General features: G+C 47.2%; 1 protein-coding gene across 4 annotated transcripts in view; it reads right to left on the bottom strand.

Annotated features, from left to right (window-relative positions):
- Positions 1-2,920: 2,920 nt before the first annotated feature.
- The window catches only part of LOC135890595 (sodium/glucose cotransporter 1-like), a 52,910-nt gene continuing 33,223 nt past the window's right edge, over positions 2,921-22,607 (bottom strand). For 2 of the 4 annotated variants that reach the window (XM_065418008.1, XM_065418010.1), the window contains exons 11-15: positions 21,309-21,459; positions 20,496-20,664; positions 11,032-11,247; positions 10,136-10,238; positions 2,921-3,138 (exon numbers count right to left, since the gene is read on the bottom strand). In XM_065418008.1, coding sequence (XP_065274080.1) covers positions 2,921-3,138; positions 10,136-10,238; positions 11,032-11,247; positions 20,496-20,664; positions 21,309-21,459 — 857 coding nt within the window. Of the gene's footprint in view, positions 3,139-8,956; positions 8,972-10,135; positions 10,239-11,031; positions 11,248-20,495; positions 20,665-21,308; positions 21,460-22,607 lie in introns of all 4 variants that reach the window. The other 2 variants (XM_065418009.1, XM_065418007.1) reach the window with 2 other exon arrangements.

The following is a 22,607-nucleotide window of genomic DNA, read 5'->3' as shown; positions in this document are numbered from 1 at the left end:
CCCTGGGTTTAGCAGGCCAATGCTCAAACCACTGGGCTAGCTATTGTTCTTTATAAATCCATACTGCTTATGGCTCAGAGTGCTATTAGCCTAGATATTTTTTCACAACATGGTTCTTCCTTTATATCACTAGAAATTAATGTAGATTTGCAGAACTAGTTTATGGGAAATGTATACATCTAGATATGAAAACATGACAGGCTATTCTAAGCTGTCCCCAAAAGTCTCTTGCTATTTGATTATATCATGTCATGAGGGTGCCCGGATGTTTTTCTGAAATAACTCCACTGACCTCAGAAATTCCACATGTACAATGATGAGAGACCAGAATCTGCCACCCCCATCTCTACAGGAACGGGGATGTTCAATTCCTGTGCACATTAGTTCTTGGCTTTGTCTACTGATATGCACCAGTTTAACAGCACCTATGGGGTGCAGACAGTAGTCTGCTAGAAATTGGACTGAAACCACCAACTCGATTAATAAGACCATGAAACTGACATCAGATAGTAGCACTTACCAACCGAAGATGGAGTTGAACTGGTGACCTAGAGTTGAAAGGCTCCGTGTCCCATCGCCAATCCACTGAGCCATACAGTACTGCAATTTCACAGGCAGCTTTTAGTAGAACTCCTACAGGGCAAGACAAATTACCCTAAGGAGCAGTCAGCTTTGGCTATGGTTGTGAACCCTGGACTCTGCCAGCTCTAGTTGTCAAACCTGAGCCAAGGCAGGTCACTTCACATGTGTTTCAAATGTCTGTCCCTGCAATTCTCAGTCTGTAGTTCCAAAAAGCTTCATTACTCAGCCTGGGTGGAGAAATGAAACATACAAGCAGGTCAGACCCTGACTATCAAGATTGCCCAAGAAAGGGGTCATGGTATAGGCTGCTCAGCTTGGCTGGGAGATCCAGCTGTGTTATTTCTGCCTTTATCCAAATGGTCTCATCATCTCAGTGTTTTCAGTTTAGTTACAAACTGTAGCTAAGAAGGAGCTGCATCATCCACAAGAAGGGCTCATTCACCAGTTTCTCATCTGCTACAGCAACCCAGAGCCATCCTAAGAACAGCTGTAGACCCCTAGACATGGGCATTGGACTCCCAGGTGTGCAAGTGACCAGGACTTAAGAGATTTGATTTCAGCATGTGATCAAAGAGCAATTTTTTTTATTTTTTACATTTTCCATTGTCTTATACAACCAACTCTTGACTTTGTGGACCCCAAACACATTAGAAAAATTTTAATACATACAAACCTTCATAGTTAGTGAAATATAATGAATTCCATAGCACAACAAAGTGATGACTTAAGATGCTCCCTGCTGCTGTATTCATTAAAAGAAGACAGTTTGCATTAGGATTTAGATTATACTGATTTGATTTGGCACTATGCAGTACATGTCAGGATACTGCAGGGAGACAGAATTATCCTGAAGATCATATTGCAGCTGCAAGAGGACAGTACATTCTGTTATGCACTCCTCTGAAGTAGCAACAGACTGAGACAACAGCACAGTGTGATGAAAGTTAAAGGGATTTACAGAAGACCACATTGGCTTGCCTGTTACATGTTGCAGCACAGTTCGCAATGCTGTACAATACTGCAGGTAGATGAGATGCATGTTACACCTCGCTGTGTAGGAAGCTGTAGTACATAAGGCAACAAAGCTGTGCCAACTGGGAATTTCCCAAGTGCCTTCTCTGTATCCACGCCTCCTGGGGAAGATGAATTAGATGGTAAGAAGTTCTATCTATTTTCACTTTTCAACCTGGACTTGCAGTATCACACATTGTCTCACCATATTGGTCTCTGAGACCCAAACCAAGGTCATTGCCTCATCACTGTCTCACACTCCCAAATAAGGTGAAGACAATTGGAATTGTTTAGATGGTGTGAGAGCAGAGACTGTTTTCCTTGGGGAAACTACAGTGTAACAGTCTTACTCATGGCATAAATGAAATTTTGTAGCAAAATTGTCAGGGAAGGAAGATTCATAATTTGACAGGAAAAATACTGTAATGTCTTTGTGTACTTGGAAGCAAGACACAAGGCCAGTGTTCTGATGCTTAGAACATTCACCCATGATAAAGAATTACCAGGTGGTAAATCCACTAAGAAGGGGAATTAAGAGTACACTAGGGCCTTCCTTATAAAATGGAGGTCTACAGTCAATGTAAATGGATGCTAACTTTGACGTATCATGCTGGGGAATCAAAATCAACAAGAATATATTTTTATAAATAGAGCTTTCACATTCAAGGATAAATTCATATTAAAACTAAATGCACAGTCTGTGTATGAACTTTTAAAGCTAATCTTGAAGAGTCAGGCATAAACACAACTCTTATTAGGACTGGCCAGACTTGTTTTGCCTAATTTCAAACCGACTCAAATAGCACAAATACAAAAGTTAAACTCAGAAGCTACCGGGGTTCATAGTCCACTTAGGAGAAAGAGTGAAAAAAGACTAGAGAGGGGAAAAGTCCACTGAAAAATAGCATAACATATGGAACAGAGACTAGAGAGAGAAAAATTCTATTGAAAAAAACCCATAGCTATAGTATCAAAGGAATACATCAATAAAATGTCATGCATAGGGAACTTACATAAGGCAGCCTATATTTTGAAAGGATTCATTCATCCTGAATCTATAGCACAGCGCTCCATATAGCTGAACTAAAGAAAACCCAGGATCACTTTAGGGAAAGTAAGAAAAAAGGGGCATAGAAATCAAACTAGTTTCACCAACTTCTAAAAATAACAATGAATAAATCAATGTAATGAATTAAATCTCAGCTAACTAGTCTGATACGTGGATCTAGTGTAGTGTTGTTTATCTTTTGAAGAATACAGTGCAAATTCAAAAGGAAAATGAACTTGAGTTAGACCTTCATAAAAACTCTGGAGCATAAGGTTGGATTTATGCAAAGAAGGCATGACAGAATACAGCCACACCCAACAGAATGACCCCATTGATGTTCACAACATTTCTCCAGAATGGCTCCTCGGAAGTATCAGTCAGTTTCTTCTCCATCGCTTCCTTCTCCTCTTTGCTCAGTTTGGGCCCTTTTTTCTGATCGAAGCCACAGAACCAGTTGTAGGCCTTCTTCAAGATCCCTTGTCCTTCATCGCCGTCTTCTGTGATAAAGAGAATAGCACAAAGGTCAAGAAACATGGTGTGTGAGGATCTAGTAGACTGGCATTAAAACAAGGTCTCGGTGATACAAAGCATTCTTTAGAGACTCTTGTAATTGAAATAACAGCCCCAAATTTGTGGTCTTAATGATTCAAAAGCTCTCTAGGATGAATGTTGTAATTCCACAGCAGACCTATGAAGTGAGTGATTCATAACCACCAAATAGCATTACAGTCAATTCTTTTGTACCCTACAAACCCCTGTGCTTTCCAGGGCCGCCCAGAGGATTCAGGGGGCCTGGGGTCTTCGGCGGCAGGTCCCGGGGCAGAAGGACCCCCCGCCGCGGGTCTTCGGGGCACTTCGGCAGCAGGTCCCAGAGTGGAAGGACCCCCTGCTGCCGAATTGCCGCCGAAGACCCGGAATGGAAGAAGCTCCGGGGGCCCGGGCCCCACGAGAGTTTTCCAGGGCCTCCAGAGCGAGTGAAGGACCCCGCTCCAGGGGCCCCGAAAAACTTTTGTGGGGGCCCCTGCGGGGCCTGGGCCAAATTGCCCCACTTGCCCCCCCCTCTGGGCGGCCCTGGTGCTTTCCAGTTCACTAAGAAATCGTTATTTACTGTACCTGTGGTTCTTCAAGATCTGATGCAGACATGTATTCCACCTAGGTATATGCACGGCCCAGTGCACCAGAGCTGGAGAAATTTGCCTTAAAGTACCCGCAGAGGGGCAGTGCTCATGCCCTGTGACCACAGCCCCTCCCCAGCTACATGAGGCAGTGCCACCACGGCCCTCCCTGAGTTCCCTCACACCAAATCCCTGGAAACGAGATTCTGATGCAGAAGGGACAGAGGGTAGGTCATGGAATACACATCTGCATCACATCTTGAAGCAGTAAGTAACCATTTCTTCTTCAAGTAGATGTAGACATGTATTCCACTTAGGTGACTAACAAGCAGTATCCCCTCTAGGAGGCAGGGTTCAGAGTTTACCTAAACAAGGACTGCAGACCACTCTACCACAGCCTGCATCCACCCTGGAAGATGCAGCTATGCCATAATGGTTCATGAACATCTGTATCTATGATCATGTAGCAGCCCTGCAAATGTCCAATATGGAAATGTCACAGAGGAATGCTATGGACGTTGCTTGCACCCTTGTAGAAAGAGCTCGCACCTACTGAAGGGGGGTAGCCAAAGCTATTTCATATGCAGCCTTGATGCAGGATGTTGTCCATTTGGAAACAGTCGGTGAAGAAACTGCTTAACTCTTCATGCCATCTGCACATGACACAAACAAACGAGGCAAAGCACGAAACAGTTATGTCCTGCCCAGACAGAAGGCCAGACATTGCCTAACGTATAAGGTGTGGCGACACTGCTCCTGTGGAGAGGAATGCGGCTTAGGAAAGAACACAGGTAAATATATCACCTGGGTCAAATGAAACTGAGAGACCACTTTGGGACAAAAATTTGGGATGCAATTGCAAAGTCACTTTGTCTTCCAAGAATTGTGTATAAGGAGGCTCTGTCATTAGAGCCTGCAACTCACACTTGCCTTGCAGATGTTATCACTACCAGGAACGCAATTTTCTGACATAAAAGTGGAAAGGGACAAGATGTCTGAGGCTCGAACAGAGGTCCCATTAAGGCCACTAGGACTGAGTTAAGGTCCCACAGAGGAACTGGCTCTCAGACCAGAGGATGTAGACAAAGGAGCCCTTTTAAGACTCTTGATAACGTGGCACTGAAGAAGACTGATCTGCTCTGAATGGGGGGGGAGGGAGATGAAATGCCGATATCACTGCCAGAGGCACTTTCAATGTACTAAACACAAGCCCCAATAACTGAAGGCGAAGTGGGTACTCCAAAATGTCCAGAATAGAAGCCAGGATTTGCTGGATTCTATAGGCTCGTGACCACACTGAAAATAGCTTCCATTTTCCTGAATAGGCCATCCTGGTGGAGGGTTTTCTACTGTTAAGGAGGACTTGTTGGGCAGCTGCTGTACACTGCTCTTCCTCCTCACACATCCATGGAGCAGCCACACCATGAGATGCACGGAGCTGAGTGCAGGATGCAAGATGCAGCGTTGGTTCTGAGTGAGTAAGTCGGGATGGGGAGGATGGTACAGGAGGTTGAAGGTCGGAGAACCAGCATTGTCTCGGCCACACTGGGACAATGAGAATGAGCTTTTCCCAATCCACTTTGAGTTTGAGGATGACCTGAGGAATGATCGGGATTGGGGGAAAGGATGCCCCAAGCTGTGAAGATGACCCAGAGGACGTGTCTTCAGGGACCACTCATGACTCAGAGAAAAATACTTGCTGACATGTTCTGCAAGATGATTCTGAACCCCAGGCAAGTGAATAGCTATTTAAATAATGCTCTCCTCGATGCAAAACTGCCACAGCCTGATCGCCAGAAGGCAGAGCCACCTGGAGTCTACTCCCCCTTGTTTATTCACATAATACATCACAATAGTATTGTCAGTAAGTATATGAACCACTGAGTCTCTGATACGGTCCCGAAAAGCATGATGTGCATTGCAGATGGCCTACAGCTCCAGCATGTTGATATGGAGTGAGGACTCCTGTTCCAACCACAGCCCTTGTACTTTCAGTGACCCCAGGTGCGCCCTCCAATACCTCAGAGAGGCATCAGTAACAACCAACATGGTTGGCGAGAGCTGGATAAAGGGAATGCCCTGGCAAATGTTCTCTGCATGCATCCACCACTGCAAGAAGTCCAGGGCCAGTGGAAGAAGATGGACCAGTCTGTCTAGAGGGTGAAGAGTAGGATGGTTAACCTTCCTGAGCCACCTTTGAAGGCGTTGAAGGCACAGACTTGCAAACTGGACCACCTGCATTCAACTGGGAATGCGGCCCAAGAGTCTCAGACACGTCCGAACTGTTGTGGAAGGCTCAGACTGCAGACTGAGGCGATGGTGGTGAACGGTCGGTCGGCAGAAACACTTTTGACATCATGGAATGTAAGAGGGCCCCAATTAACTCGATTTTCTCAGCGGGAACAAGGTTACCTTCCTGGTGTTTAGGATGAGATCAAGACAGCCATGCGAGCACAGCGTGGTGCTGATGTGAGCAAGAACTTCCTCTCTGGAGTTCTGTCCCTCAGTAACCAGTCATTCAGATTCAGGAAGACGTGAATTCCTTTCTTCCTGAAATATGCTGTAATAACGGCCATGCATTTCGTAAAAACCTGGGGAGGCAGAAGAGAGGCTGAATGGAAGCACTGTGTACTAAAAGTGGTGCTCTGCCATGACGAATCGAAGGAATTTTCTGTGGCTCAGCAAAATTGCCAAATGGAAGTAGTCGTCCTGAAGGTCCAGAGCAGCAAACCAGTCGTTCTGAGACGATGCAAGGAGAATATTAGACAGACAACCATTTGGGACATCATGTACCCGATATATTTGTTGAGGCCGCGAAAGACAAGCATGGGTCTTACTCCTCCCTTGGATTTGGGTACCAGAAAGTACTGGAAGTAGAAGCTGTGACCCCAGTGTTCCTGCAGAACATCTTCCATCGCTCCAAAAGCCAGTAGAGAGTGGACCTGCTTGAGGAGCAGTATCTCATGAGAGAGGGGTCCCTGAAGAGGGACTGGGGGGGAGGATGTGGAGATGGTGTGGAGAGAAACTGGATGGCATAACCCAATCTGACAGTGCTTAGGATCCAGCTGTAAGTGGTGATCAAGCCCCAAACATTGTGAAAACAGGCCAGCCTGTCCCCAAAAAAGGGGAGATGAGGAGGGAGGAGCAAGGATGGGAACAGTGCTCTGGACCAAGGAATCAAAATGGGCATGTGGAGGGCACCAGGGAGGGGCCAAACCCCGAGTCCAACTGCTTTCTCCTGTGGGATCTAGCCCTCTTTCTGGGGTAGTCCCATTGCCTCAGAGGAGCGAAAGGCTGGCCAAACATGCACTGCAGACAATACTGCTGTTGCGCCTCTGCATTGCTGGCGTGTACACCCCAAGGACCGCAGGGTGGCCTGGGAATCAAAGAAGTGCAGCAATTTTGTCCAAAAACAGTGTTTAGCCGTTGAAGGGCAAATCCTCAATGGCTTGCTGGACATTAGGGGCACTGCCCGAATTCTGCAGCTAGAAGCCCTCCTCATGGTGACCGTGGAGGCCATCACTCTGGCTGAGGTGTCCGTGACCTCTAGTGTGGATTGCAAGGACGTCTTAGCCACCAAGCAGCCCTCAGTGACAAATGCCCCAAATTCCTCTTGCGAGGCCTCCGGGAGCTGCTCTGCAAACTTTGACACAGTTGTCCAGTTAAAAAAATCGTACTTGGATAGTAAGGCTTGCTGATTAGCCATTCAAATCTGTAAGGAAGAGGAGGTGTAAATCTTCCTGCCCATGAGATCCAATCCTATAGAATCCCTATTCTTGGGGTTGGATTGAAACCAGCCCTGCCAGGCTGTTATTCACCACAGTTGCAGCTAAGGAATTTGGGGCTGGATGGGAGTAAAACCCCTCAAATCCCTGCATGGGAATGAAACAATGCTTTTCCATGTGCTTAGCTGCAGGCAGTACCGAAGCCAGCATGCTCCAGAGGGCCTTAACTGGTTCAAGGAGTGCATCATTGGTAGGGAGGGCAACTCTACCAGGGCAGACAGCTGTAGATATTCACTAATTTGTGGGTGTTCTCTTGCAAAAACTCCACTTGGATACCAAGGGAAGCAACTACCTGCTGCAAAAGGCCTTGGTACACCTTAAAATCCTCCGGTACCAAAGGGGAGGATGAGCTGGGCAGCACAGATTCGTCTGAAGATGATGATGAGCCCCTTAGCTGAGCCAAACCAGATCCTGTTCCAGAGCTGATGGGCCTGTATGGGAGGACTCCGGAGGCTCTGCAGGGTGAAGGACCGCCAGTGCCTGGGCCTGCAGCGGATGGACAGTCACCACCACATCCTGGCTGATGATCTCGCCTTTGAGCAAGACGAAGAGCAGAACCTCCAAAACTGAGGGGTGTTCCACGGATTCCATGGAGGCCACTGACATAGGTAAGGCATTGGTGGCCAGTAGGTGCCGGGCCAGGGCCCTCCATCCTGACCACAAGACGTGTGCCAATCCTGGTACCTGTAACAGTCCATCAACAGTCCCCAATGCTGGTCAGGCGATGGAGAACAGGAGGATGATGACACCGACTCAGACGCAGAGGAGCCTCGGGATGCTGGAGATAAGGGCGGAGCGAGACCAAAGGGAGCGAGACGCAAAACTGACTCATCCATCGCCCGGAACAAGGCAGGAGGTGGCACTGCAGAAGTGGCTGTTGGTCCCGAATTGAGCAGTGATATTGGGGTGTCTTATGATACTGATGTCAAGGCCAGTGAAAGCCACCATAGAAGCATTTGCAGAGCCAACTGCAGAGGTCTGAGGAGTTTCCCGGTACTGAGGTCCCCTGTATCAATTCCAGTACCAGCCCTGCTTCCACAACATGGGGAAGGGGAACGCTGGGGTGCAGTGCAAACAGACCTGAGGGGTCAGTGGCTTGTTCAATCAATGGGGCAAGAGATGACACAACCCTGGCAAAATCCTGGACCAAAGGAAAGGGTGGGACAGAAAAGCAGAAGTCTGTAGCTGCCTGGTGTGCTGTCAATGTGGAAAAAGTCGGGACCAGCATCTCCCTCATTGGTACCGGACTAAACAGACACTCGGAGGCTGGAACCAGAGTCAACAGTACAGGGTTTCTGACCTCCCTACTCAGTACCAGGGAAGGGATGGAGATACCTGTACCATCCTGTGTGCCAGCATCAACTCCGTGCTGGTCCGTGTTTTTCCTGGGGGAGGCGGAAGAGTCACCCCAAGACCTGGAGCGATCTCAACTGGTCTTATGCAACCTTTTCCTCAGCACAGTTGACAGGGAGCAGCTCCTCTGTTTCTTCGGAGAGACGCCTGCTCCAGTGTGCTGGGCGAGCGAGCATACATCCTAAGTGGAATATGGGCCTGCATCTACTCGAAGAAGAACAGTTTGTTCCCAGTTAGCAGTGATATAGCTGAAAACACTGGTAGCTCACAAATGCTAAAAATCACTAAGCTGATTCAAGCACATTATAAATACTTAAATATACATGATTTGCGACAGGACTGAAAAGTGTTGGGTACAGAGTAATGGGCCACATCTTCACCCCCGGCCTCTCCCACTACACTGCCATCTGCAGCAGGGGCAGCTACACCCACTTTCCTTCCTCAACATGCTCCCTCTGGCTCTTACACAGGTAAGGTTAGGGAGGGTAGCTACACGGGAGGCAGCTCCAACGTTCTGCTGGAAAAGACATCCCTTGCAAGGAGCAATTCCCTACCAGCTATTTCTGGCTGGTTTAAGGCAACTTTGCCCTGTTTACATGGTGCACAGAGGCCCTAGCAGGCTAGAGACTCCAGCCCTGACTCTTCAGCCTGAGACTGAGAAGCAGGTCACCGTGCAGCTCTCTCTCTCTACTTATTCAACTGTTTTTGTATTTTTTCTCTTTGTATTAACTGGCTGAATTCAGTGGTGCTTGGTATCAGAGCCTGGAGCCAGGCAGAGTTTTGTGCAAGTTTCCCCAGTGCAATTCTGGGAAAACATCTTCTCCCTGCTGTGCACCACCCTTTGCTGTTCCAAAACCTAACCCCCGGCCTACACCACTTCCAAATGCATCTTCATTCAGTCCTTTCACTCAACTCTGCCATCACCCCTGACCAGCACCACCCACTCACTTTGTTCTAGCCCTGAGCCTCTCATCTAATTACATGAAGTCTTTTGTGCTACGCACAAAAATCAACAGGGAACTAGACTCCATCATGTAATTCATTTCACTCCCAATCTACATCAGACCCACCAGACCAACAGTGGTGAAAAATTATTGCACTAACTCTGTGCATACTAGCCCTTCAGCATCTGTTTTCAAGGGAGTACAAGGCACTTCATTGTTTCTTCAGGAATGAAGTTAGGGACCTCAAATACGTTGCTGGCTTCTACAAATCTTAACAGAATTTTATTCAGAAATCACCTGATTCATCATCTTTACTCTCAAGTCCCTCAATCCTCTCATCTGCATCCAGGTCAATACGCTTCTTCTTGCTGTTCCGCAGAGTCCAGCACAAGCCATAGAGCTGCCATTAAACAAAATGAGCTTACAAAGCTGCAGCCTTAGAATACTGAAACCAGCACATGGAGATCGCTATAAGAACGGCCAGACTGGGTCAGACCAAAGGTCCATCTAGCCCAGTGTCCTGTCCTCTGACAGTGGCCAATGGCAGGTGCCGCAAAGGGAATGAACAGACAGGTTATCATCAAGTGATCCATGCCCTGTCACCCAATCCCAGCTTCTGGCAAACAGAGGCTAGGGACACCATTCCCGCCCATCCTGGCTAATAGCCATTGATCTTGGCTATCAGATTTGGGGGTCATGAATGTTTGCTAAGTAATATGCAGGGATTATTAGGGATCTCATAAGAGTAGGGAGATACTGTAGGAGACAATTCCTGTTTCCCTTCCTTAACAACTTCATTCCTGAAAGCTTTGCTACACCACAGAAAATGCACCACCTACTGTTTGTGGCTCTTAGGGATCAAATTCCAGTATTATTCCACATTGTATACTATATAATGTCTTCAAGGTACTTCTGATTACAGAATAATCTCCAGAACCTTGTTTATGTAGCCGAGAGTGCTGCATTTCCAGAGATCTCAGGACCAAGGAATAATTTGGGGAAGATGTAAAATTTCACTCTGAACCCAATTAGATGGGAGGATCCTGTATGATTTGCATACTCTAAATTCTAGGATTGAATATACTTATTAATACTCGTAAAGTGTAAATTAAAGTGATTTTTTTTTCATAGCTCGCCGGTATCTCGGGGAGCAGGAGTGGGAATAAAAGAGCAGGAGGGGCAACAATACTCACATGTACATCAGGAATGGGTTTAGTTATCAGTGAGATACCCAGGATGACGATGGTGGAGATCGTAAAAAGGATTATAGCAAAGTAAAGGTAATGAACTCCACAAATTATCTTTGGACAGTTGCTGGGGTTTACACAGCTTCCAGGACCATAGGCAAACTCTGCAATCATTCGAGACAGCCCAACTACCAGTCCAATGAACAAGCCCCAGAAGGCACCCTGCAAAAGAAAGTGACCCGCAGAATTATCAGAAAGAGCTGTTGAGGATATAGAAATACATCACCTCTTTTAATCTCTTAATATCAGTGCAATATGTAATGCTGCCATTGGACATGTGAGCAACCTACAGCAACAAGTGGTTAAGAATAGAGAGAACATGAGCCTTCTTATTGGCCAGAACCAAACCAGTTATTAAAATGTACTGGGCTAGAACATCAGGAGAATCTCCAAAAGCCTTTGAAAAGGCCAAATGCTTTTCCTGATTTTAAAAGTAATTCTTGTCTTTTCTGTATAAAACTGCATCTTCAAACCTTGAGCCCTGCCTCCCACATTGAAATTACACACAGGTTAACTGTAGGGTGGCTTGGGAGTGCTAGCCTATACTTGCTACTTTGTTAGCTGGGTTATTGGCAAGGGTTCTAAAAAAGAATAGCAGCACTGCAGAACTTGTTTTTAAAAGAAATTCTCTCTCAAGAATTACATGGAATTTGCACTCAGACATTAGAAGTAAAGATTTTTCTTCAAGTGGCTGCAGATGTGTATTCCTCTCAGATGGGTGCACACCCATCACACCAAAGCTGGAACACTTTGCCTAGCAGTAGTCATCGGGGTGGTGCACAGGCCCTGGGGCTCCAGCCCCTTCCCTCTCTATTTAAGGGCAGCACTGCCCCTACCCTTCTCAGATCCTTCTCACTGCCCACAACTAGAGTCGGAGCATTCTGTGTGGTGATTTACCTCACACTGTTTATCTCAGTTTCTCTGGGAATTTAACTTTATATAGCTCTTCTTCTTCGAGTGCTTGCTCACGTCCATTCCAATAGGTGTGTGTGCGTGCCACGTGCATGATCATTGGAAGGTTTTACCCTAGCGATACCCGTCGGGTTGGCTGTGGAGCCCCCTGGATTGGCGCCTTCATGGCAGCGTGTATAGGCCCCTGCCGACCCGCCACCTGCTCAGTTCCCTCTTACCGCCAGTGACGGTCGTTGGAGCAACTTGTCTCTTCCTTTAGCAAGTGCTTTCTTAGTGTTTTTTCCTGTACATAGTTGTTAATCGTTATTATAGTAGTTAGTTTAAGTTGGGGTTCCCCCCCCCGCCTAAGTTTTTCCCCCTCGCCAGGGCATGCAGCTGCCCCACAGGTTCAAGCTGTGTGATAGGTGTGGTAAGCCTATGCCCAGAGGGGATCTGCACGCCGCTTGTCTGAAGTGCCTGGGAGAGGGACATTTGCAGGACAAGTGTAGTATTTGCAGAGGCTTCAAGCCCAGAACCAAAAGGGAGAGAGTCTATCGGCTGAAACTCCTTTTAATGAAGTCCGCTCTCCAGCCTCAACCGGCACAAGAGGCGGCACCAGCAGCCTCGATGCACAGCGCAGCTGCCTCGGTGCAGGACACCTCGGCACTGAGGAAGGACCCACATAAGGAGCATCGGCACCGCTCCACAGTGTGCAAGGCGGGCTCATCAGTGCGACCCCAATCACAATCCCCAGTGCCGCATAAGAAGAAAAAGGCAAAGAGGCCTTTCCCCCACCGAGAAGAGCAAACAGGACACCAGTGTCGTGCGTCCCGCGCCGGGACACCAGAAGGCTGTTCTATCAGTCCCAACACCGTTTACTCTGGCCTCGAGGGGAGGTCCATCGAGTCCAGTATCGGTGGACTCCCCGGTCCGGGAGGTGCTGGAGGAGGACCTGAACCTTCCCTCCACACCAGATACTTTCAAGGCAGCACAGGACTTGACTGCCATAACGACACAGTCCCCAGCCTTGCATTCCCAGGCACTGGTTCAGGTGCAGATGGCACAAGCCCTGGCTCATCCTGCAGTGCCGATGCCTAGTACATCTGCTGCACCACTTCGGGCACTGACGTCAGCATCACTTGCGGCTCCGTCTGCAGCACTGATGGCAGCACCGTCTGTGGCACCAATGTCGGCACCACCAATCTGGCACCAGGGCAAGCCCACTATGATGCCCCATTGCTTCGGTACCGCTCCCCAGCACCGTTGGGTTCTGCTCTAGGGGCAATAGAGGAGGTTCCTCGGGAGTTATGGGGCAGGGGATTCTACTCCCGATATTTCCTCATCCCCAATGCCAAAGGTGGGCTCAGTCCTATTCTGGATCTGCGAAATCTCAACACATTTATAAGAAAGCTGAAGTTTCGTATGATCTCTCTGGCCACCATCATTCCTTCTCTGGATCTGGGGGACTGGTACGCCACCCTCGACCTGAAGGAAGCGTACTTCCATATATCGATTATTCCGGTGCACAGACGATTCCTGAGATTTGTGGTCAGCAGCCGACACTACCAGTTCACTGTACTCCGATTCGGGCTTTCTCTGCAAACGCCTGGTACAGGTCTTCCCGTACCTGGACGACTGGCTCATCAAGGGCGATTCTCGAGTGCAAGTGCAAGAGCACATGGCGTTGGCACACACCACTTTCAGCAAGTTGGGGCTCATTCTGAACGGGCCCAAGTCTACCCTAGCCCCAACCCAAAAAATAGAATTTATTGGGGCTCTCCTGGACTCCACTCAAGCCAGAGCTTCCCTGCCCGAGTTCCGGTTCCAAAGCATCAGGGGCATCATTGAGAGCCTCCGCCGGTTTCCAACCACTATGGCCAGAAACTGCATGAAGCTTCTGGGGCATATGGTGGCCTGCACGTATGTAGTACAACACGCCAGATTGCACCTTCGCCTCCTCCAGGCTTGGTTGGCGAATGTATACAGACCAAGCCGGGACCCTCTGGACAGACTGGTGACCCTCCCGCCCCCGATTCTCGAGTCCCTCAACTGGTGGCTACAACCTCAGGTGGTCTGTACGGGAGTGCCCTTCACCAAGTCTCAGCCCTCACTGTCGCTGGTCACAGACGCATCGGAGATGGGCTGGAGAGCACACCTGGGCAGTATCAGAACTCAAGGCCTGTGGTCACAACCAGAACTATCGCTGCCTATCAATGTCAGAGACCTGAGAGCCATTCGCCTGGCTTGCCAGATGTTCCAGGCCCATCTTTAGAGCAAGTGTGTCTGAGTGATGATGGACAACACCACAGCGATGTTCTATATAAACAAACAGGACGGTACTCGCTCCTCTCCCCCGTGCCAGGAAGCTCTCCGACAGTGGGACTTCTGAATCACACACTCCATCCAGCTACAAGCCTCATATCTTCCAGGAGCACAGAACGAACTAGCGGACCACCTCAGCCGCTCGTTCAACACTCACGAGTGGTCACTCAGAGCGGACATTGCCCTTTCCATCTTCCAGAGGTGGGGCTATCCCCACATGGACCTGTTTGCGATGCGGAGCAACAGAAAGTGCCAGCTGTTCTGCTCCTTTCAGAACCACAGCCTTGGCTCCATAGCAGACGCTTTTCACCTCCCATGGATGAGTCATCTGCTATATGCGTTCCCACCCTTCCCGCTCATACACAAGGTCCAGCAGGTCTTTGGTGATCCTCGTAGCACCAGCGTGGCCCTGCCAGCACTGGTTCACCACGTTGCTGAAACTATCAGTGGACAGGCCAGTAGCCCTTCCTATGCTCCCGGACCTCATCACGCAAGACCACACTTCTGTACCTGAAACGACAGGGGTTGGTGATATAATCTATTAAGGTGCACCTGGCTGCCAGCTCAGCCTTCCACCCAGGCATGACGGGTAGGTTGGGCTTTGGAAATCCCATGGTTGGTCAGTTTCTCAAGGGCTTGGACAGGCTTTATCCGCAGGTGCGGCAGCCCGTTCCCCAGTGGGATCTCAACCTGGTTCTCTCCAGACTTATGGGGCCCCCTTTCAAGCCCATGGCAACCTGCCCTCTATCCTACCTGTTCTGGAAGGTGGCATTTCTGGGGGCCAACACCTCAGCCAGAAGGGTCTCTGAACTCAGAGCGCTGACTTCCGAGCCTCCCTACACGTTTTTTTTTTTTTTTTTTTATAAAGACAAGGTGCAACTACGCCCTCACCCAGCGTACCTACCCAAGGTAGTCTCACACTTTCATGTAAACCAGGACATATTTTTACCGGTATCCTTTCCTAAACCTCATGCCAGCAATAGAGAGCGAGTACTTCATTCTCTGGACGCCAGGCGTGCCCATGCCTTCTACATTGAATGCACGAAGATGTTTCATAAGTCACCACTGCTCTTTATTGCAATCGCTGAAAGGATGAAAGGGCTTCCCATCTCATCTCAGCGCATTTCATCGTGGATCACGTCCTGCATCAGAACATGCTACATGCCGCATTCCTTGCGCAAGTCCCTATTCAGGACATATGCAAGGCAGCAACATGGTCTTCCATCCACACCTTCATGTCACACTATGCCATCACTCAACAGGCGAGACACGATGCGGCCTTCGGCAGGGCAGTACTTCAGTCAGCAACTCGGTGAACTCCGACCCCTCCTCCATTGGGAGCCACCTATTGGAATGGACATGAGCAAACACTCGGAGAAAACGGTTACTTACCATCTCATAACTGTTGTTCTTCGAGATGTGTTGCTCACGTCCATTCCAAATCCCACCCGCCTCCCCTCTGTCGGAGTATTCCAGCAAGAAGGAACTGAACAGGCGGCGGATCGGCAGGGGCCTATATACACTGCCATGAAAGCACCACTCCAGGGGACTCCACAGACGACCCGCCGGGTACCGCTAGGGTAAAACCTTCTGACAATTGTGCATGTGGCGCATGCACACGCCTATTGGAATGGACATGAGCAACACATCTCGAAGAACAGCAGTTACGAGATGGTAAGTAACCGTTTTTTTCTTAGTGTAGTCTAGTAGTACCCTTAGGTTTAGTTAAAATAGTTAAGATAGCTAGTTTGTTGCACTGGGTGATGCTCTTACCGTGATTTAAACATTGTCTATTGTATGGGGTTGCTATCCCCAACAGTGAACCTCATCCATGGTGTTTGTTGTGCCTAGGAGAAGGGCACAATAAGGAGAGGTGTTCTATATGCAAGTCCTTTAAGAGGAGGACTCAGGTTAGCGAGGAACTTGCATCGGAAACAACACCTCTCAAAGTAGGCCGTGAGGCCCTCAGCACTAGGGACTTCTTCAAACCATATAGCTCCATGTTCTCTTTCAGAGCAGACATGAAATGTGACTCCTGGCTCAAGATTCAGTGCTTCTCCTAACAGAAACTGTTCTCCTTCCTCAGGTCCTCCAAGGAAGAGGTCTCATAAGACTAAGCAGGACTACTAAAGGGCTTTTAGGGACTCCATCATATGGCTGCATCATATACATCATATGGCTGCATGCACTTTCGTAGACCAGTATGTGAGACTGTGCTTTTGCCTTCTTCAAATGTAAAGCTGTCAATTGTTGGACAGTCTTGTCTAAGTGCCTCTGGAGATCCTGGACTCCCTATAGCAGTTCTGAGCAATATATGCCAGGATGTTCCCTTTGCATGTCCTCCACTGACCAGGACTATAGTCACCAATGCCATCATCAATAGGTTGGAGAACACATCTAAGAGCGTTGAAAATTCAGGGCTTGTGCTCAGAACAAGAAGTTTCCCTCCACATCAATGTCTTTGAGCTTCAGGCCATTAACAATGCCGCCGAGCCTTCTGGGATCACATCAGTAGTACAGCGGTTCATGTGCTTAACAATAACCCTGCAATATATTATGAGAACAAGCAGGGTAGAGCTCACTCCAACTTGCTGTGTCAGGAGGCAATAAAGTACTGGCAGTTCTGCATCTCGGAGAGCATCATTCCCACAGCCACTCACTTACCTGGGGCTCAGAATCACTTGGCAGATCACCTCAGCAGGAATTTCTCCCAAAATCATGAGTGGTCTCTGAAGTCTTGTACTGAGGTCCATCTCTGTGGAATGGGGCATTCCCAACTGTTGACCAGTTTGCCAAGACAACCAGAAGTGACATTCATTTTGCTCTTGAGCAGATCTTGGTCCAGGCTCCTTAACTGACGCTTTCCATATCAATCATGGATCAGCTCTAATGTATGCCTTCTCTCTGATCCCAATCACCCCACAGTACATTCTCAAGCTGAAACTGAACCATGCCAAACTGATTCTCATTGCTCCAGCCTGGCCAAGGCAATGTTGGTTCTCCAACCTTCTCAGTCTATCAGTTTGGCCTCCCATATCTCTTCATCCCAACCTACAGACTCAGCACTAGGTCGAGTTTTGCATACAGCACTTCATATTCTGCATCTCTCAGTGTGGATGCTACCATGGCTAGATGAGGAGGAGGAGGAATGATGTTCAGAAGCTGTTCATCAGGTGTTGCTTAACAGCAGGAAGCCCTCTCCACTTAACCAAATAAGTCGCCTTAGTAAACATTTTTCAGTTTGGGCATTTGCTCGGGGAATTCAGCCAATGCTGGTTGGTATTCAGGGCATTTTGGAGCACCTATTACACCTTCAGTATCCTGGTCTCTTCCTCAGCTCATTAAGGGTTCACTTGGGAGAAATTTTGGCATTTCATCCACCCATCCAAGTAAAGTCAGTTTTCTCAAAACCCCATGGTGGTGAGATTTCAAATGGGAATCATTCATCTCCACCTGCCTGTGAAAAAGCCAGTTCCCTTGTGGGACCTTCATAGTGTCCTGGCTGCCCTTATGGGTGTTGATTGAAATCTCCGTTCTCTGTCCCTCCGGTATGAAAAGACAGCCTACCCTATAGCTATGAGATCTACAAGAGTATGCAAGCTGCAGACCTTAATGGCAGAGCCCCAGTACAGACAGTTTTTCAATGACAAAGTAGCTTTATGGCCGCATCCAAAAAATTTCTAGAAAGTGGTTTCGTAGTTTAATCTTAACCAAATGGTTTATTTACTGATGTTTTCCTAAACCGCACTCCGACACAGATGAACAGCCTTCAGTTGTTGGATACGAGGCAATGGTTGGCATTCTACCTCGACTGTACTAAGCCTCTTCGGGTATTGCTTCATCTGTTTATCTCCTATGCACTTTGAATGAAGGAACAGGCGATTTCTGGGCAAATAGTTTCCATGGATGACTTCTTGCATTCCATCTGCATATGAAATAGCTGAGACTGTGCCTCCACAGAGACTGTGGGTTCATTCGACGAGGGCCCAAGTGATGTCAATAGCACTGATCAGTGATGGTTCAATATTGGACATTTGCAGGGCTGCTACCTGGTCTTCTATACATACTTTTACCAAGCGTTATGCAATTACCACTCCATCTACATCAGATAAAACTTCAGGAGGGCAGTCCTGCAATCATCTTTAAGTATATTCCAAGTTCAACCTCCTATGAGTACAGCTTGTGAGTCACGAGTGGAATACACATCTACAACCATTTGAAGAAGAAAATATAGTTACTTACCTATATTGTAACTTGTTCTTCAAGATGGGAGGAGGGAAATGCATATTGCATGACCCACCTTCTGTCCCCTCTACATCAAAGTTTCTACTCTTGACATCCAGTGTGAAGAAATTGAGGGGGGATTGGGGCAGCGCCACCCCTGTGGGTACTGCTAGGCAAAGTTCTCCAGCTTTGGTGCAATGGACACGTGCACACCTGAGTGCAATATATGTACACCCACAGCTTGAAGAACAACAGTTACAATACAGATAAATAACCATCTTCTCCCATCTTGACATATGCCAATAAGATTGATAACTATATCCTGCCCCAGGTCTTGGGTGATATTTTTTGGCCTGTGTTATGCAGACAAGATAATCATAAAAGGTCCTTTCTGACTTTAATAACTATGAAGAGAGTAAAATCCCCTGCCCCTACAACACAGCTCACATACAAGCTGTTTTTGAAGTCTGGAGAATGTCAGATGAGCACCTAGCATTATCTGAACCAAAACCTTTGAACCTTCAGAGCACTGTCCTTCCTTATCCACGTGTTTACTCTGTCTGTCGCTCTCTATTCTGAATATCGTAAATATAAACAAAATATACAGAGGCAAATTCACTTCTGAAGTAAACAGGTGCAGCCCTATTGACTTTAATGCAATTGCACCCACTTACACCAGCAGTAAATTTGGCCTATATGCTAAAAAGGAGACAACTAATGACAGTGGTACAGAATTATAAATCCTGCTGGAAACTTTCTAATTAGAACAAATTTATTATTAAATGGTCAGAAAAAAAATATCACTAAAAAGTATTGGAATAAGACAAGATGAGAACCTCAATTTATCATAAAAATAAGAACTTTTCAGAAAAGTCTAATCTTGGATACTAAATAAATATCGGTCCATGATCCAGGCAGTGCTTCAAATCTCTGTGACTTTTATTTGTTCCCAGTATTTATTCTAATTAAGACTGCGCTTTTGACCAAATGCTGAGAGAGTCTTACTAGTTCTTAATCCACTCTTACTCAGGCAAAATTCCAACTGAAATCAGTGGAAGACTTCCCTGAATAAGGACTTCAGGATCCGATCCATTAACCATGAGGTTCAACCAAGCAGTGACTGGAAACGGAACATCCCTGATTAGGAAGTATCTAAGCACTAGTAGTATATTCACCAATGTCCAGAGAAAGAGTAGTGTTAGAAAGGAGTCAAAGTAACTAGAAAGCGCCAATCCCACCTGGAAACAGTGTTATATTGTTTATCTATTGGCTTTCCTCACCATCGCATCTGTGCGCCTTAGAAACATGAATGAATTTATCCTCATGGGGACCATAGGCAAGTATTATCCTCAGCATTACAAGTGGGGAAATTGAGCTACAGAGCTATTATTGGAGTGATTTTCAGAGGTGCTGAGCGCACAGGTCCCACTGACTTCTGAGGGAGTTGTTCTGAGTGCTCAGCACCTCTGAAATTCAAGCCAGCAGTGACCTGCCTAAGTTCTCACAGGGAGTCCGTGGCACAGCTGGGAATAGAACCCAGATCTCGTGAATTCCAGTCCAGCAGCTTAACCACAGGACTTTCCCCTTCCTTGTTGAAGCCTACAGAACCCACGGAGAACCTAGAAGGTTGCATTAAAGCACTGTTTCCCAGAAATCATCCCTTCAGCACAAGTCACAATGAAACAGTAGGTGGTTCCAGCTTCACAGCTGTCTAGGAGCCAATAAAGTCCAATGAAGTCCATGCACATTTACATATATGTGGTGGAAGGGGAGTATGAGGATTCCTCAACTGAGCTAAGAGCCCCTCAAGCATTCTGCTTTGGAACCTCAGGCTCTGGCCTGTAGCAGGAATAGCCTCAAAGAAATTGAGAATCAAATGCATTGAAACTAAGAAAGGGCAGTTGTCCCAGTGCACAGATGAATGTCTTTTGTGAACTTCTGCACACACAGCTCTTCTCCTAGCCTGTACTCACCTCCTCATTGACCCTCTTACAGAAGATAGCAAGCAGGAAGACAGCAGCAATGGGTGGCCCCAGGTAGCTGGTGATAGACTGTATATAATCAAAGAGCTGCCCGCTCTGAGCTGACTGCACCACAGGAATCCAAGCAATGCTGACACCAATTAAAGCTAAGATAAAAAACCTGCAAATACAGCCAATAAAAAAAATCTGTTAGCCACCTATTTATAAACATCAATCAGAAATACAGAAATCACAATGAACCAATCAACAATTTAACAAGTCATTGTGTTATTCAACCAGCATTAAAACAGGAGCAAAAACAACAGTAATCAGCCATCAGCACTGGGGAAAAAGACCAACCGGCAATGAAATCTCACCCGATCCATCAGCTCTCAGTCAACTCAAAATGAGAACTCTGCTCCCAAACAATAAATCAATAAGTCACAAATAAACACAGCAATCAATAAAACAGCAGAGAGAGATGAATAAAAGAGAAATCAGCGCATAGCTAGTGAATATTACTGATGCTGTAGCTTTGTCTAACTGTCATCTTGGAATGAAATTTAAATAGATCCCCTGGGATATCTGTAGGGAATAGACACCTCAGATTAATCTTTAAATGGCCTGGAAACTACCCCATTGAATATCGAGAAAGACACATGAGATTAAGCAGTCAAGCCACAAGAGGTCACTGCTGCATCATATGCATTCAGTGAAAGGTTGTTCATCAAGGCACTTAAAGGTGAACTTGGAAGGGTGCAGTCTGTGATGGCTCCAATATTTCATTAGGTTCCTAATGCTGGGAAGGGGCGCAGTAACACTTACCTTCCAGCCAGCATGAGCTCTCTCTCAGTTGCCCGGGATCGTATTTTGGTGTAGATGTCCATGGTGAACAGAGTGCTAGCACTATTAAAAATGGAAGTCAGGGAGCTCATGAGAGAGGCCAACATGACTGACAACATCAGACCTCGCAAACCTGAAACACAGAGAGAGACACCACCTGAGCTGGGGAGGGTCAGTCACTGGGAAAGCTCCCATAAGTGACATCTCTTTGAGTGCATGGTCTGACCACCCCCAACCCAGCTATCTGTTAGTAAATGAAGCATGCCCAGCTTATGACAACTTCATGGTACCCTACTGCAGATGGAAGGTAATGGTGCCTTTTCGGTCAGGAAGCACAACATTTAAAATACCACATAATACCCAGGCTGGGCTGTTAGGAGATGGATAATGCCTGTGTGTATTTACTCAGATAGGAGATCCTTGTTTGCAATGTCAGGGGTAAGAGACACTCCCAGAAACGTACACTCTTGTCGTTTATACTGCCTGATTGGACTCTGGGTCAGTGGGAGAGAAAGAACACTGCCCAGGAATTGCCCCTAGAGGGTACATGATTGAACAGCATTATGATACTCAAGGGAAGATACCAGCATTACATGCAACTTGCAAGAGAGGACTCCACAAGGGCATAGCAAAACCAATCAAGGGAAGCGGTAAGAAACCCAGACATTGATAATCAGAGGTCTACCTAATAGGGAAATGTCAGTGATCTCAATTCTCAGTCCCTGAGCCAAACTCAGCTTACAGTTACGACAGGGTAAACTTTAAAAATGTATTCTAGATTTAGATCTTAAAGTCAATGGCCCCTTGTGACCACTCTACCTTTTTGACCCTAGCTCACAAACGAGGCTCGGATGCAATGGATGATCATTTCCTCCTGTCTGAGAGAAATGGCAGGTGCCCACTGAGTTGCTGATGGGTGACAGCTGCTGCTTCAGTTTATAGGTCTAAGCTGCTTTGGATCTCATTGAAAGCCAAGCTTTTCATCTTGGCATTGCACATCCTACACCCTCCACAAAGCCCTGCTGCCTTTTATTGAATTTAACTTGAGGTGCTCTCTTTTGTCAGGGCAACTATCTGTCCCTTCTCTGTACAGACCTTCCTACTCTCATGTTTCCCTGGCCATCTTTCCCTTTGCCTTCTGTGCTCACATCCCTGCGTCTAGCAGGCTACTTCTTCAGCTCGCTTCTCTTGTAACCCTTCTCCTTAACAGTCTGAGGCCAAACCCAGCTGCAGCACTGTCTAGCAGTCTCTTCCCAGGGAGGGGCAGTCTTCTCAGCATGC

The sequence above is a fragment of the Emys orbicularis genome, chromosome 16 (genome assembly GCF_028017835.1).
Source record: "Emys orbicularis isolate rEmyOrb1 chromosome 16, rEmyOrb1.hap1, whole genome shotgun sequence".
In the NCBI taxonomy this organism is placed as follows: domain Eukaryota; kingdom Metazoa; phylum Chordata; order Testudines; family Emydidae; genus Emys; species Emys orbicularis.
The sequence above is the reverse complement of the archived record's forward strand: the minus strand, read 5'-3'. Positions and strand labels throughout refer to the sequence as shown.